The sequence below is a fragment of the Molossus molossus genome, unplaced genomic scaffold (assembly GCF_014108415.1).
Source record: "Molossus molossus isolate mMolMol1 unplaced genomic scaffold, mMolMol1.p scaffold_m16_p_4, whole genome shotgun sequence".
Taxonomy (NCBI): Eukaryota; Metazoa; Chordata; class Mammalia; order Chiroptera; family Molossidae; genus Molossus; species Molossus molossus.
In genome coordinates this window covers 113,180,100-113,199,746 of record NW_023425377.1, presented here as the reverse complement: position 1 = coordinate 113,199,746, position 19,647 = coordinate 113,180,100, and the positions used below count along the sequence as shown (strand labels likewise).

Genomic DNA, 19,647 nt, shown 5'->3' with positions numbered 1-19,647 from the left:
TTATATAAGCATAAACTATATGTATACACACATGACATAAATATATACACACATTCATGTATATTCATCTGCATTTCACTGTTTAGAAATTCGAGCCCCTGGGCTGGCCCAGTCCTTGTCCCTGAAGGTCACCAGAGGGCCAGCACTACACTCACTCTTGCCTGGAGAACACCGTCTGGCTGACAGCAACTTCACATGGGCTTCAGCTTTGTTCTCAAGGGAGACTGCAAGGCTTTCTTGCCATTTGGCCTGCACTTCCCTTCAGCGGGGACGCAGCCAGGTCCTTGTGCGGAGCCCCTGAGGGTCATGGGAAGCAGGGCAGGCCCAGGTGGGGCTCCCTGCTGGAAGCTGGGCTCTCCGGATGGGCAGGCTGGTGTCCGCATGAGCCCTACTTCTGGTGAACAGGCTGGACACAGGGGCTCAGTCACCACCCAACTGAGGTGGCAGGTGGACCACTTGCCCTCTGGCCTCATCAGTTAAAGAAAACATGGGTCTAACTCTGTCTCCGCAACAGCGTGTTGTGAGCTGCTCCCTGGTGCTCATTCCCAGTTTCATTTTCGTCTAAGACGTGCTATAAATAACTTCTCATCTGAATAAGGGAATGGAAACGGAATTTTTCTGTTTACTCTGTCAGCGATCTGAATCAGGTTGTCAGAGTGACTAGTTCCCCAAACACAAGGAAGACGGAAGACTGGACAGTAAGGTCGTCTTAGGCTGGTTTTGTAATTAGAAGTTGACTCGAATTTGCGTTTCTAAATGAGGAGCCACGGCGGGTCTACTTCAGGAAAACGAAGAACAAGACCCGCAAATGTGGATAGGATAAACTAGTTTTACGTGAAACAGAAAAAGCCCATAGTTTTCAACATGCTATCGCCCTACTTCTGAGATGTTCATACATCTCGTGATGGGCAACTACCATTTACATCTGCTTTCAGAAAGAGCTATGAGATATTTTAGAAAGATTGTCCTGTACGTCTGGAAACTCCTCTCATCTTAATGTCATAAAGGACAGGCTTTAATAACAGCACTAGAGCCGGACCATCTTGGGCTCAAATAAAAATATTCACGTCCACCTGTTTGGAATGATCACACTCCAGGCCTGTGCCCAAGCAGAGCAGCCGTGACGGCTGAAGGGAGGCCCTGGTGTTTTCGACACATGAGCCTGGGAGCAAGGAGCCTGCAGGACTCTGGTTTCTGACGCAGGGCTCCAAGGCTTGACCTGACTGGGTCACGCTCGGGCATGAGTGTGGCGTGTGGACCAGGGAAGACAGACATATCATTCCACAGGTCCATGACACGTCCTCTTCTGTCCTTCCTGACACCTCCAGCTTGGAAGGGAAGTACGATCTGTGTAGACTTCCGGTTCCAGTGCGGACTCTGGTCTCCACTGTCTCCAGTGACAACCAGTGAACTCAGGTGGTGGCAAGGCGAGGACGAAGCCCCGTAAGCCTCCCTTCCCCACCTCCACCAGACGACGGCTCCGCCCGAGGGCGGCACTTCAACATGATCAATGACACCGATACAGCCGGGAAAGGAAAAGGCCTCCCCAAATCACAAAGAATAACCCCCTAGTCCTTCGAATCCGCTTTCCTAAATAACGTGAGTAAAGAAACAGAAGACGTTATCAGGGCTCGAAGGTGGTGGCTTCGACATCTGGGCCGCTGCATACGTGTCCTGTGCTTTATATCGAGGGACTTGAACGCCCGGCCAGGAGGCAGGTGCAGCCCTGACGGGTTTGCGTGTCTGAAAGAGCTCGATGCGTGATGGGGGGCCTGGGGGGCGGGGAGCCCGGGGTCCCGCGGACTCGGGTACCTGACAGCAGCAGCCAGAGCTCGCCCCGCATGCTCTCCGGGATGCCCTTCAGCACCAGCTCCCGCGTCTTCTCGGTGCGGTACATGCAGGTCCCCTGCCCGTACTCAGCAAAGTGGATCTTCCAGGCTTGCTCTTTCAGAAACTCCTTGGCCTGAAAGGGAGAATGACACATGACCACATCCCAGAGGACTTGGGGATGGTGAGAAGTTCACGGAAGGTCAGGACGCCTCCCCTTGTGGCCGGAGCGGTGCAGTTTCGGGCAGAACGCGTGAGAACGAACTCGGATTTGCTGGTGTCCTTCCCTAGTGGGGCTCAGCTCTCATCCTGCAGTTCTGTCACAGAGCTTTCTGGCCCCAAGTCAGAATCCCTCTTCCCTGAGACAGGTCAGCGGAATGCAAATTACTGGCTTTCTGTCCATCCCTCCGAGTAAAAGTAAATTGTGTTTTTTGACATGTGCGCTGAGAACTTACTTGTTGGTTGACTTAAACAATAGTGAAATCAAGGCAAAAATAAAATAAAATGTCACCAGTACCCTCTATAACTCCTGTCTCCATCCATGAAAAGCCACTCTGAAACCTAGTGACATCTTTAGACAAGGTCTGCTTTACTTACAGGAAAATATCTATTTCCATAGAGATGAGTTTACTTTTAGTAAAAAAAAAAATTTTTAAACGGTAATTTTCTATTACAGGGAGTTCCGGGGAAGAGCAGGAGGTACCCACCAATTTCGGGTTGAATTCCTCAGGAGACCGCCGCCGATACATGGTCATCAGGGTCTGTGTGGCTGTGGGGACACTGTTGCCATTTAGGTTAAACTGGCGCTCTCCCTCCGAATCCGAGCTCGTGTTCTTCTGGGGGCTGGAGGACACGAGGCTGCTGGGCCGAGAGTACACCTGCAGATGCGAGAGGACAGGAAGGAGACATTGGAGAGGTGTGGGCAGCAGCCCCTCAGCGTGCTCTACAGATAACAGCTGTGTCACGGTGCAAGCTGTTTCTTGCTTTGTGAAGACAGAGAAGCAAGGCAGCAGGCCAGCGCTTTGGTAGAAATTAGACAGGGCTTGGCTTGGGCACAGGCGACAGAGCTTCAATCCTCAAAAGGGGTGTTCCCTGTATTTCAGCTGCGTTTTTGCAACAAACTGGTTGGCCATTTGTCTCTCTGATAGGCATGTATTCAAAGCATGCTGTGGCTGAGTCAGCTCCTATGGGGCCGCCTCCCTCCCCTCCTCTCCAGTTTCTGCTGCATCCAAAATCCCTACAGAAGCTCGGGGCAGGTGGACAGGGGCAAGGATGTTACTTGTGAGCTCATCAGCTTCACAACATGTTTTGGCTGCCAGTCACTTGCTCTGTTACTTGACCTAGTGACATATTCCTTGGATGTTGGTCCAGGTATAATTCAACAGGGACACAATATGCATTTTATCGTAACAAAATCATCATGATGATGTTGCACTTCTGGTTTGAGACCTTACTTAGTGACCTCTGTCACTATATAAACAATGTCACTATATGGACCAGAGTCACCTGCTGTGTCACCAGGTCAAATGATTTCGTGATTCTTCAACTGTAAAATAAGGGTCAGAGCAGATGACGTATGAGGTTCTGCCACGCTCTGTGGTCCCAAATCCAAACTCCATGAGATTTGAGTAAGATATGGCTCTGGGCAGGAGGGCAGGTGGTATATCTCAGCACAGCTGCAAAGCTCGAAGGTCAAGCAAAAGGCCAAGCAGGTGAGCACTTAGGCAGAGGAACAGGGCGGACCAAAACACCCGCAGGTGCCTTCCACAGACCTCGTCGTCCGAACTGTTGTAGCTCCCTGCAAACTCTTTGTCCCAGTATATTCTGGAGGTTGTCTGCTGCAGGAAATCAGAGATCCTCTGCACTAGAAAGTCCCTGTCTTTCAAATTGGCGAACAGGAAAGTCATCCTGTTCCTGGTGCTGATGGATAAAGGACTGGGGAGCACGCTGGAGCTGTCCGCCTTTTCTACGATTGTCACCTGCAAAGGAACAGGAAACAAAGAGCATCACTTCCCGGGGAGTCCCCAGGGGCGGCCCTGGTCAGCACTGAAGAAGGGTCACAGCACTCTCATGTCTTGGAAGAACACTCATGTTGTATTCAGGCAAAGATTCTCTGACTCTGTTCCATTGGAACAAAACAACAAATCAAGCTGGTCCTTTTACCAGGCTTAGTGTTGAGATGGTTTCCAGAACACCAGCAGTCCTTCAAATGTCTCACGTGGACTCCAGGGCTTTGCAGCCTTCGCCCCCTACCCTGCAACATTTCAGAGACTTGATACTGAACAGACAGGATGCAAACAGCTTAACTGTAACTCCACCTGCCCTAGGTGGTGGTGTGGTGTGGTGTGGTGTAGTGTGTGTGTGTGTGTGAGAGATGAGGTAAGTCTACCACACCAGGAGAGAAATACAAAAGGGAGACATCTGTTTCAGCTCTGAAGACACACATTTGGTGGTTTATAATAGGATTTTCATCAACTGGAAACTAGGATAAGTGCATTAGAATTTTTTTTCTTTAGCACATTAGGAAAAAACCTCAAGGCAAGCCCTAGATAAATGGCTTAATTGCAGTGCCTCTGACTGTATAATTAAAATCTTTTTCCCTCTTCATTTCTACCTGCAAGCAGTCTAGACAGGTCCAACTTTAACCTCTTTATCAGCATTTTCATGTGAAACACATTCCCTTCAAAGCAGAACTCAAAACACCTCTCTCTCCTTTTCGAGGCTAAGAAACCTATTGGCGTTGGCTAAACAGTTCATGTCCTAAGTGCAAAGTGGCCATGATTGGGATCCCTAAAGGGACAAACTGCAGGACCCGACTTCAGCTCTCAGGTTTTATAAATACATAGAGTTAGATATATATTTTAAAGGAATCCTCTTAGATACCTGGAGTTGCACATAAAAGCTTTTTTTTTTTTTTTTTCCTAATGCAAAAAACATTAGAGAAGTTGGGGCGCGGGGAGCCCTCCTTATCATGAACAAGATTTCCCCATGACACTTAGGGCATAAGGTGAACGATGCTTATTTTGAAAAGACCTACAAAAGCTCCTTCCTCACAAGAGATTGTTTTCTGGTTCCTTTGGCCACCAGGTGTCGGGACTAAACAACAGATGCCAAGGGGATTAAAGGTTCAAGTTCTGAACCTAAAACCCAGAGAGCCACGTGGCTCTTGATAAAGTGCAAGTGGGAAGTCCTTTGTCCAGCTGGATCATGACAACAGAAACAACCAGCAACCTCCCACATAAAACACATGCACGCTCAGCCGGGTCACAGAGTATCTGTCACTGACAAATGAGTTCTAGGTTTGCATCCCATCAGTTTTGTGCCCCCAGGAAAGGGTAGTAATACGTTCAAGTATTGTACAGTTGAATGAAACACAATTTCATTACCTCGGGTTATAAAAAGGGCCGGAAATTAATCAAATCTCTGAGTTTCATATGGAACACGTACAAGGTAACTTATGACAGAAAACAGAAGGGCTTCATACGGAACCTCTATCTGATGGGCAAGCTGATTAGTTCACTTTATCATCCTGCTTTATTATCTTGGAAATTTCTTCAACATCTATAGCAACGTGACTCTGTGTAATCACTGACCATCTGTCGATCTGGTCTACCTGAAGCCTCAAGGTGGGATATATGTTAATAATCTCCACTCAATGCCTTGTCTAGCTGGTGCTAAAAATGGCCATTCCAAGTAGGACTGAATGTTCCCATGGAGGCCCCTGCTGACCCATCAGCTTAACTCAGTTCCTAAGGGTACTCAGTCCACAGAAAGACCCCTCTCTACTCAAACAGATTCCGGAAAGAGGGTGGGGGGCCCCACCCCTCGGCTTTGTCATTATCGTTACCGAAAGGTAATAAAAATTACATTAAGTCCTTGGCTTCTTCCATTAGTCAGGGTCAGGGCTCCACTGTTACTATATCTCAGAGACTTGTCAGGTTGAGGGAAGGGCACGGCTGTTTCGACGGGCGGCACCCTCCCAACCGAAGCATGCTTATTTCTCAACGCTACCTGCACTGCTGTCCCTGCTCGGACTCACCTGAAAAAGACTGATCTCCGCCCTACGGCCTGTTAGGAAACAAGCAAGCAGGAGACGGGCTGAGCATACCCACCCCCACTTCCCCAAATGCCCTGGCTCTCTTGTATTGTAATCACATTAAGATGTAAACAGAGCTAGCTGGACCCCAAACCTTGGCAGGTTCTGAACAGGAGCACAGATGTCCTGATAGCACCTTCCACCCTCCCCTGCTCATTTCCCTCCAGTTCAGGTGGTGGTAACTAGCTCAGATTCATCAGCAGCACATCCATGGTACATTCCCAATCCCAGGACAGGTCCCCTAGCTGTTTGAGGTAGCTCTGCCTCACTGCACGCAATAGTACTTGACGAAGAAAATCAATACGGCAGTAACATTTCATGGCAAAGAAGGTAACTTGGCTGGAAAAGCTTTGAAATCCATTTCAGAGTCAAAGGTAAGTACTGTGGAATTTCCCATCTGGGAAATCACCACCAACATATCAGGGCCTCGGAAAGCGTGATGATACCAGTTAGCTCATCCTGGAAGAAAACCTGCGTCAAGTGCCTGACAGTTTCCATTCTTTTTAATCCACAATTCAGCCTCCAGGGATTTATAATTTAAGGACAATTATACATGTGATTGGGAGAAAACAAAAAAATAATGCAAAGGTCCAATCATGGGTAACTGAATATATAAAGTATATATCCACTGAATGATATAATATGCAGTCATTAAAAATTACATTGTCGCCCTGGCCGGTATGGCTCAGCAGTTAGAGCGTCGGCCTGAGGACCAGAGAGTTCTGGGTTCGGTTCCCACTAAGGACACGTACCTCGGTTGCAGTTTGTCCCCGCCCTGGTTGGGGTCATGTGGGTGGCAACCAGTCGATGTGTCTCTCTCACATCGATGTTTCTCTCTCTCTCTCTTCCCCCCTCTCTCCCTCCCACTCTATCTGAAGATAAATGCAAAAATGTCCTTGGGTGAGGGCAAAAAAAAGGAGAAAAAAAGTTACATTGTAAAAGAATATTTAGTGATACAGGGAAAAGTTTAAATATATACTTGCTGTTAAAGAAAATAAGCAAAATACAGTGATACCTCGGTTCTCGAACATAATTCGTTCCAGGAGGACGGTCGAGAACCGAGGTATCACTGTATAAACATTCCCTTTGTTTATAACTACAGAGCATCAATGAGATATACACACGAAGTACAGAAAAGCCTGGAGAGCGGTACAACAGGATCACCCCAGTGGTGGTCTTTGGGTGGTGAATTTTCTTTTTATTTGTCCACAAATTTTCTGTGACAGTGGTGTATTATTTTTTTAAAAAATAAAAAGAAACAAAAAAAAATATTGCTTACATAAATTATTTTTAAAAAGAAAAGAAGGCAGAGGGAAACCTGAACCCTTTACTACAGGGAATCTTAACAAAGGGTCCATCTTAGTAGCCAGAGCTTCTGACACCTTCACGCCTCCAAGAGGACCAGGGGGGCTGACAGTCTCCAGGGCAGAAACGGCAGGGCTGCAGCCCCACATCCTAACCTGTGGCTTCCACACGAGCACCACCGTGCAGTCGGGATGGGACCTCCTCCAGCCCAGGTACAATGAATGCTTCGTTGTTCGGACTGTCCGTGAGAATCAGCCTGGGACTTGATTAAAATGCAGACTCTACAGCTCGCAGAGATTCAGACTAGCAGGTCTGGGCTGGGCTCAGGAATCTGTCACTGTGGCCAGCAGCCCTGGTGGGTCCAGGGCCGGGAATCGGAGGACCAGATCTGAACGCCTGGCTCTCTGATTCACAACCTGGGCCGTCGCCTTCAGACCAAGCTGCTACATCTTCTAGTTTCTGTGCCTGATGCTCTGACATCCGGGGCCTTGCAGACCCCAGAAGGACCACCCTTCCAGACTGAGAGCACTAAGACTCCCCTAGAAGCAGTCCTTCCATATACAGACCAACCCAACCACAGCCACACCCAACCACCTCCTTTATCCAGCTCCCACTCAGGACCACTCTTCACCTGCTCTAATCACCCCAAGGACACAGACACCAGGTAACCAGAACAGCCTCTATGCCAAGCCCATTGAAATGCCAAGCTCATACCAGCCAGTACTAAGCCCGCTGACCCTACCACACCTGTTCCTTCCCGTGGAAACCACAATAAATACTCTTCCCCACAGTTTCCCCTGCTCCCTCTGCCTGCTGACCGACTGGTGCTCCAAGTGGCCCCCATGGTCTCTCCTGGGATCTGAGTCTAACAATCTGTCTATTCTTTCCTTCCTCCCTTTCGATTTCATTGCACTCTCATTTATTTTTATTGAATGTATTGGGGTGGCATAGGTTAATAAAATTATATAGGTTTCCGGTGTAGCATTCTATAATACGTCATCTGTGTATTGCAGAGTGTGTTCACCACCCCAAGGAAACGATCTATCTTTCAATGACAGTCATCTCCTGATCCGCTGGTCTCACCAAACCAGAATAATAAAATCTCCATGTAAACCACCAGGCTGCCATCGGAAGAAGAACTCTCGTGGGTCCCACAGTCACTTAGATCAATGGCAACACATGAAAGGGCGGCAGGTGCCACCAAAGAATTATGAACAGCCAACTTCTGGTAAAGATATTCCTGGTTCACAGAAAAGTATTACAAATGAAACTTAAAATGTTCACTTTCACCTGATGCTTACCTCCCGTAGCGGGATAATGAGGCTACACAAGTTTTCCTCCTTGCTGGTAAAGCAGATGTAATTTGTGGACACAAACATTTGCCCCAAAATGTGCATTTTGTTAAACGGGGTCCAGAGGGTGCAGTCCGTGTGGCCGTCTAGTTTCTCATCTTTGGGCAGCCGGAAGAGGGCACGGTACCGCTCGCTCTTGGCCCTGGCGTCCAGATCGCTGGAAAGCAATCACAACAACTCGCCTCATGCAAAAGAAATGTTTCAATACCTTCTAAGTGATGTGGCCATGGAGGGTCCCCATGATCTTTCCCCTCCTTGATCCTGCCGGACTCACCCCTACCTTCGTGGCTTTCTATGGGTGCTAATGCCAACCTATGATCCAAAAGCATAATGCAATTATTTTAATATAGTTAAGTTCCTTGTGTAGTCATTTCATCATCGATATCTGTAAATGTTCAAGAATCTTAGGGAAAGTAGGCCTGGACAGGAAATTCATTCTTTTTCTAAAGGAATGCAATAACTTCTAAAGAGATTACTACATTTACACTCACCCAGAGCCACTTGGCGGGGGGCGGGGGGAGGGGGAGCGCTTATTTTGTAAGAAAGACCTAATGCAGATGCAAAGAAGCCTGTTGTACTGCTGCCCTAAATAGACAACAAAAAGGCCAGAAAGGCAGGAACCGCCCACCTCGTGGACAACGCGAGTTTCCAGCCTCAGCTGCTCCTCTGCGGACTACTCTTCCCTGACTTCTTTTTCCTGCTCATTAGGCAGGCTGTTAAAACCTCTCCCCTCGAGCTCAACCTGACCGTAGCCTCTTGGTAGTCTAGTTTCTGGCTTCACAGAGCAGAGAGTTAAGCAGGAGCTCCCTCCCTCCATCTCCAAAATTACCTCCATTCTCACTAGTTACTTGCTTTCCCTGTTTCAAAAGGAGAGGTTTTGGCACACATAAGCATCCTTTTCTATGCTCTATAAGATGTCAACTTTGAAGATGTTTTCTTATATTGTTATCTTTATGTTCCTTTCTGTCCCTGCACCTACTCACACCTACACCTGTCCCGGTACCCACCTTCATCAACACACTCTTCCCATCCTATGCGGTGTTCAAATCTTCTACATTCTAAAAAAAGCAACGCCCCTCCTTCACCACTGAATTTCTTTAAAAAGCAGCGTAGGCTTCCCTAATTCCCTCTCCTTGCCTTTCATCCACTGCAGTAACCCCATTCATCCTCCACTGAAACATGTCTCAAATCACCAAAGACATCTATCTTCATTGTGGTGACATCTGTCAGGTTTCAACTACCAGCTGTTGGCCAGTGATTTCCAGTTCCATGTGTTACTGGTCCAACTCCAACCAGATGTCCTGCAGGCAACTCACTGGACAGGGTCAGAACTGAGGTCTCAGATCCCCGGACACGCTCATCCCTCTCTCATTCCCCGGCTCAGGTTAGGGCAGCTGCATGCACACACTGTACAGCGTCAACGCCTACCGCCCTCGCTCTAGCTGCACTCACACATCCAGACTTCTGGGCTTCTCAGTAGCCTCCCCCACCACCCCATCCCTGCCACCTTCCAGACGTGTGATGGACGTCCTTCCCTCTGTGCTCTTCCCTCTGCTGGGGACAGCCACCTACTGAATCTGCAGGGGTGGCTTCCAGCCTCCCCCGAGAGCCCTTCCCTGCGCTCAGCCCCGTCTCCCCATGTGACAGGGCGGCACCCGCTCACGGGACCAGGCGAGTTCCTGTCACGCTGGGCTGGAGCTGGCCGAGCCCGCCTCTTACTGCACTGTGAATGCCACAGGCAGAATTTTCCTTTTTATATCTCGACCCAGAAAAGTGCTCGGAACCCTTGAGTTGTTCAGCAAATACTACATTTCATAAACGAATGGATGGGTTTCTTACTTCCAAAGTCCGTAAGACTCAGTCTCTGTCACCTACCGTTTTAGAGCAGACACTTTTTTGGGAGATTTCTTTTTCAGTTTCGGCAGGGATCGGTCCTGCTCAAACCCCTCATTGTCTAGGAGCTGCCTCATGGCTATGTTGGCAAGCTGCTCCATTAACTTGAAGGTCTCGTTGATGTTGAGAAACACAGAGAAGAAGTGCTCACTGGACCGTGTGCTCACTTTGATCACGTCGGGCAGAAGCAGAGTGGCGTTCTTCTCGAGCTGAGTGATGTCCACCCACCGGATCACCAGCTTGGCTGAGCACAGGGAGCAAGGCTCGGTCAACACCCGGCTCCTTGAGTCCCCTCAAAGATACTGCACCTCACACCCGACTCCCAGGCGCGCTGAACTCCCTTGTGTCTGTGAGTCCACATCTAGTGCGGTTTGTTAGTGATAACAGACACATTCAGACCACATACATTCCGCATTCATAATTATTATCGATTTAAGTCCATGTCTACTACTAAATTAATTATATTTTGGTAAATCTTTATTACTTAATGCTCCCCCCCTCCCGCCCATTTTTAAAAACAAATATCAAACTGAAATAATTCACTTGTTAAACAGTTAAAAGACAATGCTGACCAAGTCATAGCTACAGGTTTATTTTTGGTATTTTGATGTGGTTTAGGAGCTCAGGGCAAACCTCAGTAGACTTTCCAAAGCTTTCCTCTGAAATCCTATATAACTTACCTTCCCTTCCCATAAGAAAAGAGTAAAAGCAAAGGTGGTTAATACTGAGGTACATCCAACCCTGCCGGGGGACTTTCCCCTTCCAGTAGCTGCAGGAGTAGTAGTTGACGAGTTTCTCCTCCTCGGGCATCCCGAACAGCCTATGGAATTTCACAATGGCCTCCTTGAACTTCTCCGTGTCGTCATCTTCCTTCACGTCGTTGATTTTGTTGTACTCCGCAATGATGCCCTAAGCAGGGAGGCACAGAAGCACATGATGGCATTAGTACGACTAGAGCCGCTGTTTCCTGTATGCTGGACACACTGGAGAGAAAGAGGGAAAACAACAACGACATTTCTAAGGCTAAAATTTGTTTGTTTGTATGTTTATTTTTTTATCCTCACCCGAGGACATTTTTTCCATTTTTTGTTCAGATAGAGTGGGAGGGAAAGAGAGGAAGAGAGAGAGAGAGAAACATCGATGTGAAAGGGGCACATCGAGTGGCTGCCTCCTGCACGACCCAACCAGAGCCGGGGACAAACTGCAACCGAGGTACATGCCCTTAGTGGAAACCGAACCCGGGTCTCTCTGGACCGCAGGCCGACGCTCTAACCGCTGAGCCAAACCGGCCAGGGTTAGAATTTGTTTTTATTTGATAAATTATTTTCAAAGGCAACCCCCAAATTCTAAGCCAACTAATAAGTAGTATTTGTGTACAAAAAGATTTTCAAAATAACAATATAGATTTTATTGTCTGTTTATTTGTGCCAATTATTTTTTTTAGTTTCTTTTTTGAGGCTTTTATTTCAGTTTTTATTTTTGGTGCTAATGATTTTATTAAGTTCAATTAGAATAAAGCCCATAATTTTCTTTTATAAATGAGGAAATGTTAGAATTTGGTAGTTCTACTGATTTTCCTAGCTTATCATGATAATTACCCCAAAGGACAATTTCTGTCTTTCTCAAAAATCCACAAAAATTCATCATGAACGGACAAGGAAGGAAAGACAGACCAGAAGGCATGTCACTAATAGACACTTGGCCATAAACCCACTGTCTCAGGGCCATGAATAATATCAGGGAACTTAGAGAAAAGAAACAAACAACCACTTAAACAGAAAAGGGGTCAATGTGGGAGCAAAAATTCTACTAGACACCATTTCTGGTCAGTTGGATAGAAAATGAAATATCTGCACAGCGAGTGACCGGCTTAATCTACTGTCATCATGATGGTGGCTTGAGAGGCCATTTCATTGTATCCAATTCCTTCATAACGCCCTGTACACTGGGCTCTACATATATGTCTTGATAAAACATGCTCCCTTGAATTCTGCCTTTGGCTTTGTAATCATTTACTCCTCACTTTGTCTTCTCTGATCTCAAAGTAGCACTGGACAGCATGAGCTTTCAAGCATGAAAGTTTGGGGTTCAGAGCCTAACAAAGGCACCACATAGCTCTGTGAAGCTGGGCGGCCTCTTGGATTCTCCTTGATGGGACTGAACCCTCCATATCCCAAGAAGAGAAAATTCCAACTGCCTCATACCTAGAGTTCCTGCTTTGGGCTCTTATGCTTCCAGTACATCCTGGAAACTCCCTACAAATTTATCTCCCTAACAATTATTTTGGCTACACAATTCTCATTATGAAAACCTACAAAATTCTCATTATGAAAACCCTGAGTGGTTCCCTACTACTACCAGTCTAAAATCCAGAATTCTAAATCACTTACATTTTGGATCCACTGTTAGGCTCTTACCTAAAGTCAGAACAAGGAGAATAAGGAAAGGAGCTACGTAAAACAAACCCAATGATACCCATATGTTTTGAGTGGAAAACATGAAGTTCAGACTCTGCTATCCAAAGATCTACTAAATACCACATTCTAGAAGCTCATTTAAATTTTAAAAAGAAAGTGTTTTTAAATATGAGAAGATTTATGAAGATTTAGTACTAAGAAACATCATTCTGAAACATTTTGGTAAAACAGGTCATCTGGTTCTGGGCAATAGCTCTATATAACTGGAAAATTACTAAAACCCAAATGAATAAGGGACATTGACAGGTAATTAACAAAAAGAAAAAAAATGGCCTAGCCAGTGTGGCTCAATGGTTGAACGTGGACCCAGGCACCAAGAGGTTGCTGGTTTGATTCCAGGTCAGGGCACATGCCCAGGTTGTGGGACTGATCCCTAGTAGGGGGTATGCAGGAGGTGGCCAATCGATGTTCTCTTTCATCAATGTTTCTATCTCTCTCTCCCTCTCCCTCCCTCCCTCTCTAAAATCAATAAAGAAAATTTTTTTTTTTTTTTTTAATCCTCACCCGAGGATATTTTCCCATTTTTTGTACAGATAGAGTGGGAGGGAGAGAGAGGAAGGGAGAGAGAGAGAGAAACATCGACGTGAAGGGACACATCGAATGGCTACCACCCGCACGACCAACCAGGGCCGGGGACAAACTGCAACCGAAGCATGTGCCCTTAGCGGGAACCGAACCCGGGTCTCTCCGGACCGCAGGCCGACGCTCTAACCGCTGAGCCAAACCGGCCAGGGCTAAAGAAAATTTTTTTTAAAAAGAAGAATATGAACTTAGCAAACATGAAAAAGTGTTTAACCTCAAAATCAGTCAAAGACAGAAAATTAAAACAATAAGACACCCACTCTGACTTGTTGAATTTGAAAAACTATTTAAACAACTATTGTAATGGTGAAAGTAAGCAGTAGTATAATCTCTTAGGGATTCCAATATACTGACAATATCTACTAAAGTCCATTAAAAATATATATTTTTTAAAATCCTCACCCGAAGATATTTTTTTCCATTTTATCTTCAGATAGAGTGGAAGGGAGGGATGGAGAGGAACGGGGTGGGGTGGGGGGGGGACAATGATGTGAGAGAGACACATAGATTGGTTGCCTCCCACACAACCCGTGACCAAGGCCAGGGACTGATCTGCAACCAAAGTACATGCCCTTGACCAGAATTGAACCCATGACCCTTCGGTCTGTGGGCCGACGCTCTACTGCTGAGCCAAACCAGCCAGGGCCATGAAGAATATTAAACTGCTTACCTATTAACTAACATTTTGTAATCTATCCCAAAGGAAAAAAGCAAAAACTACAGAAAAAGTTATACAAACTAAAGTGTTCAGGGTATTATTGTTTGTGCCTGTCCCAACTATTCTAGAAACTAAGAAGACATCTAGAGAGAGGGGGATGGTAAGGTCAGTTATGGGATAATATTCGGTTATTAGAATAACAGCTAAAATTTATATAATAATATAGTACATGATTTATAGTACCTACCGGTCAAAGAAAAAAGACATGATACAAAATCATATGTAACATTATGATAAAATGCATGTTAGAAATCTAGAAAGAAATACATAAAATATTATCTGTGGTGTTTGAATTAAAGTAAGATCTATAGTTAACTATTATATTCAGAATTTATAAAAGTTAATTAGATCGCAAAACAAATACATTTGTTGTGGGTTCTCTTAATTATTGGACGATCTGTGAAAGCTTAGGCTATTCATCTACACATGAATGACATTCTTTCACACATAATTGCATTAATAGCAATTCCTTCCTCATAATTGGTTTCACAGGAATTAAATCTGACATTTTTGTTGTAATGAAAATGGTGAAAAGAATGGCTATTCAACATAATAGGTCCTTGTTTTATTTTGTTTTTGTTTTTTTCTCCTAGCTATTGTCACTTCTAAGCTCCAGTGTGTACGACAGCTCTTTTTACTTTTTATCCTCACCTGAGGACATTTTTCCAGTTTTTGTTCAGATAGAGTGGGAGGGGGAGAGAGGGAGAGGGAAACATCGATGTGAAAGGGACACATCGAGTGGCTGCCACCCACACGACCCAACCAGGGCCAGTGACAAACTGCAACCAAGGCATGTGCCCTTAGCGGGAACCAAACCCAGGTCTCTCTGGACCACAGGCCAACGCTCTAACTGCTGAGCCAAACTGGCCAGGGCTCAGGACAGCTCCGTTATCTGTACCTATTTCCCAAGGACAATAACATGAAAAGGTAACTGAAAACCTTACTGGCTCCTGGAGAGAGGAGATGCTTCCATTCGGTTTCCTGTCCCAACTGGCTGCCCCTCCCACCCAGCCCCACCTGCATGGCCAAATTAGGGACCCCCAGACTCGCTCTATTTCCGTTACTTCCCAGAAATTCAGATACATGACTTAGAAACAAAATGAAGATGTTATAACATCGAATTGGTTGTATCAATAAAACAACTCCCAATTATTCTATAATAATTTACTTTTGGTCTGGAGTCTGCCATCTCCTCCTAGCTTCACACTGACCATTTGCCACGTCTCCCTCTCATGTCCCTAACCTTCACGACTCCTCCAGTCTCCTCACTGAGGACGGGGAAGACACTGAAGCCACCCATCCTGAAGCAGCGATTCAGTGCTCGTTTGGAGGGTGGGGGTCAGAGGAAGGAAGAGGTTGGTTGTGCTTTTATTCTTCACAGTCCTAACTTTTCCGGGGCCCAGTTCAAATTCCGCTCTCTCCTTCAGAAACATCAGACTCGACAGAACAGAGATTCCAGTTGTACGTTTTTTTCTTCTTTCTCAGCGTATAAAATTACTACATGTTCATGTAACGTAGAAAAAAAAATAGACCATTCTGTGGGAATTTCACGAGAAGGACACTGTCAGATCCGTTCCTAGAATTCCTCCTTAACCTGGGCGTAAAGAAAGCCTTTTTCGTTGTGATTAAAACTCCAGATGTTGCCCTGGCCGGTTTGGCTCAGCGGTTAGAGCGTCAGCCTGCGGTCCGGAGAGACCCGGGTTCGGTTCCCGCTAAGGGCATGTACCTCGGTTGCAGTTTGTCCCCGGCCCTGGTTGGTCGTGCGGGTGGCAGCCACTCGATGTGTCCCTTTCACATCGATGTTTCCCTCTCTCTCTCTTCCTCTCTCTCCCTCCTACTCTATCTGTACAAAAAATGGAAAAATGTCCTCGGATGAGGATAAAAAAAAACAAAACAAACAAAAAAAAAACAACAAAAAAAAAACTCCAGATGTTGCAACAGAAAAAAGTGTTAATGTTGACTGAATAAAGTTTAAACTTTGTATGGCAAAAACTATCATGAGCAAAGTCAAAAGACAAATGACAAACTGAGAGAAGATATCTACAACATACATCATTGCTAAAAGGCTAATAATCTTATAGAAAAAGGACTTTTAAAAATTAAAGAAAAATGCCCTGGCTGGTTTTGCTCAGTGGTTGGAGCATTGGCCTGTGGACCAGAGAGTCCCGGGTTCAGTTCCCGCTAGGGGCACGTACCAAAAAAATAAATAAATAAATAAATAAAAATTAAAGAAGAATAAGACTAAAAGTCCCATAAAAATAGATAAAAGACAGGAGCAGACAATCTGCAAACAGTGATATAAAAAAAGCCCTTAATATGAAGATATTCAATTTCACTCTTAAATGAGATAAATACAAATTCAACAAAACTAAAATATTTTCCCCCATCAGACTGGCAAACACTCAGCAGCTTGCTAATCCCGTTGCTGGTGAAGCTGTGGGGAAACACACACTCCCGTTCTCACCAGTGGGAATGAAAACAGTACCTTCTGGGAGAGGAATTTGGCAACATTCGGCAAAATGGCATGTACATTTACCATGTGTCCTGCTAATCCCACTTCTACCAGCCCTGGCCGGTTTGGCTCAGCGGTTAGAGTGTTGGCCTGCGGTCCAGAGTCCTGGGTTTGGTTCCCACTAATAAGGGCACGTACCTGGGTTGCAGTTTGTCCCCGGTCCTGGATGGAGTTGTGTGGGTGGCAACCACTCAATGTGTCTCTCTCACATTGATGTTTCTCTCTCTTCCTCCTTCTCTCCCCCTCGCTCTATCTGAAGATGAATGCACAAATGTCCTTGGGTGAGGATAAAAAAACAAGATACATCCCCAACAATACGAAAATACATATATGTATATATGTTTGTAGCATTATTTATAATTGCAAAATGTTAAAAAAAAAACACGCTTAAATGTCCAAGCATAGGATAGTGGCAGAATTGTCCATGGCGCATACACACATAATATGCAGCTTAAAAAAATAATAAACTAAATGCAACATGGAATCCTGGATTCAATCATGGAATAGAAAAAGGATATGAAGTGGAAAAACTCATGAAATCCAAATAAAATCTTTAGTTAACAACATCACGTCGATGTGAATTTATCAGTGTTGGTAAACATACGGTGGTTACAGACCATGTTAACATTTGGGGAAGCTGAGCATAGAGGGTCTACAAGAATACTCTGCTCTATCTTTGCAGCTCTTCTGTTAATCTAAAAATAATTTCAAAATAAAGAACAAAACTATTAAAATTAAAAACAACATGTGGACAGACTCTATGGAGTGTTACCCAGGAGTTACTAAGTGAAAAAAGCAAATGCAAAGGAGTGTGTCCATGAAGCCTCAAGTGCAAACATTAAAACAAAAAAAGAAACACACACCTATCTGCCTATTTTTACAACTTGCCTGTAAGCATTACATGATTTCCAATTAAAAAGTTGAACAACGAACGCAACGGCCCTACCTGTACTTTCCCTCGCACAAACGTGGTGATGTCGTTCTCGTTCTCGAAGATGGACAGTGTCTGCAGCAGGTTCTGCTCCAGCCATTCCCAGTGCTCGGTGATTTCCTTTCTGGAGCCACCTGTGTGAAGGTCAAAATGAGAAGGATGGATGTCAGAATTTTAAAGATCTAAAAAGCCAGGCTCATGTCATCCACAGTCAGTGCCACTCCAGGAGACTACCGTGCCAACAGTCTGCCTACAAACACCTTCCCTCCTCCAGAGACACACAGAAGGACGTGAAAACCGAGTCAGGACCGCAGTGAGTGAAACGACGTCCCACGAAACCAGTTTCATCACAGGCTAATGGACAGAAAGAAGGAAGCTCCTGCAGCATCTCATCAATGTTCCAAGGACTTGGCTGGGGACCTGCTGTCTCGTGCTTTGGGTCCAGTCTGATGAGGCGCGTCCAGAAACTCTCAGCTTTCAGATGGGAAGGTGGCAGCACCTCCCCAGCCCCCTTGCTGGATCCGGAGTTTAGTGCTCCCTCCTCTGTCCTCCCTCCTAAACGGGCACCTCACAGGGTCGCACTGAGCTTGTTAGGATACTGGGTTACAATAGTTCAGTGGCAGCTGTATGGGGGCTTTGGTGTGCCACCAGGTATGTGACGTCACCACCTCCTGCCACGGGGAGAAAAGGATCCTCACGCCCTTCCGTTCGTTATGCACGTGATGTGAAAACAGACTGTCACTAGGGGACAGCAGCCGGGCTCTCAGGAGCACCGCCGCCTTGAAATGTAACGGGATGAGGTCATCCTCACAGCTGCCGACCAAGTCTCTCCAGTCGGGCCATTAGTAAGAAACAGAAGTCAGCTCGCCTGACAACCCCCAAACCGAAACAACCCCAGCCTTGCAGTATGTGTCCCCAGCACTGCCCTCTGCTCACAACCGCTGGCATAATGAGAACGCCCTCCGAGGCGGTTGTACGGACACCGTGATAAATCCCTTCCCTTTTGTCTCGCTCTGGAATTAGTGATGATCTTGCAGGAAAAGAGTGTCTTATACAGTGATACCTCGGTTCTCGAACATAATTCGTTCCAGGAGGACGGTCGAGAACCAAAATGTTCGAGAACCGAAGCAATGAAACCCAATAGGAAATAATGGAAACTGGATTAATTCGTTCCAAGCCCCAGAAAATGCCTATTTACTGGCCTAATTTGTATATAATATGTAGAAAAACATAAGTCTCAACAAGAAATAAAAGTGTACAGTATGTCTAAGGGTTAAATTCAGTGTAAAGCGTGACTCTCTCCACAAAGCGTGACTCTCTCTGCACTCACACTGATGACGCGAGCAAGGCCGCTGGGCCGAATGAACGCCATTCGGCTCCACTCGGCTCATCTCGGAAGTTCGAGTTCCAAATATTTGTTCGGATTCCAAGACAAAAGTTTCTCGAATCTCCTGGTCGAATACCGATTTGGTCGAAATCCGAGGCGTTCGAGAACCGAGGTATCACTGTACCTCCTCTGTCTATGATGGACACAAACTGTACAGACATCCTAGCGTATCATGGAGATGACATCACAGATAGAAACTGTGTGCACCACTCCTGCAGAATTCAAGAATGACTTTGTGATTCCATTGATTCGCCCTGCAGGCCACTCCTTAGATTGCCAAGTTATGTTTTCACTGATTTCTTAAAAATGTCTTCCCTCTGTTCTTTGTTACCAGTAATCGGTATGTCTCAGAATCTCACTCTGATTCCTAACAGAGAAAGGTGGGAGACACGGCTGTGTTTGCGATGCTCCGAACTGTGGGAGCAGAAATGGAGTCTCTTAGAGAAGACCAGTGGGCTTGAGGGCTTGCAGACCCACTGTGTGACAGGGATGTCACAGGGGAGAATAGAGAAAACCAAACCAGACCCAGCTTCATTTTTTTTTTTTTAAGCCTGAACACCAAAACAG

The 19,647-nt window shown here is 45.9% G+C and overlaps 1 protein-coding gene across 1 annotated transcript in view; it reads right to left on the bottom strand.

Annotated features, from left to right (window-relative positions):
• The window catches only part of TBC1D9 (TBC1 domain family member 9), a 95,872-nt gene that overhangs the window by 27,004 nt on the left and 49,221 nt on the right, over positions 1 to 19,647 (bottom strand). Inside the window, exons 3-9 of the mRNA XM_036240146.1 lie at positions 17,709 to 17,827; positions 11,154 to 11,382; positions 10,456 to 10,717; positions 8,530 to 8,737; positions 3,600 to 3,806; positions 2,535 to 2,705; positions 1,813 to 1,963 (exon numbers count right to left, since the gene is read on the bottom strand). Of these exons, the coding sequence (XP_036096039.1) occupies positions 1,813 to 1,963; positions 2,535 to 2,705; positions 3,600 to 3,806; positions 8,530 to 8,737; positions 10,456 to 10,717; positions 11,154 to 11,382; positions 17,709 to 17,827 (1,347 nt within the window). The remainder of the gene's footprint in view (positions 1 to 1,812; positions 1,964 to 2,534; positions 2,706 to 3,599; positions 3,807 to 8,529; positions 8,738 to 10,455; positions 10,718 to 11,153; positions 11,383 to 17,708; positions 17,828 to 19,647) is intronic.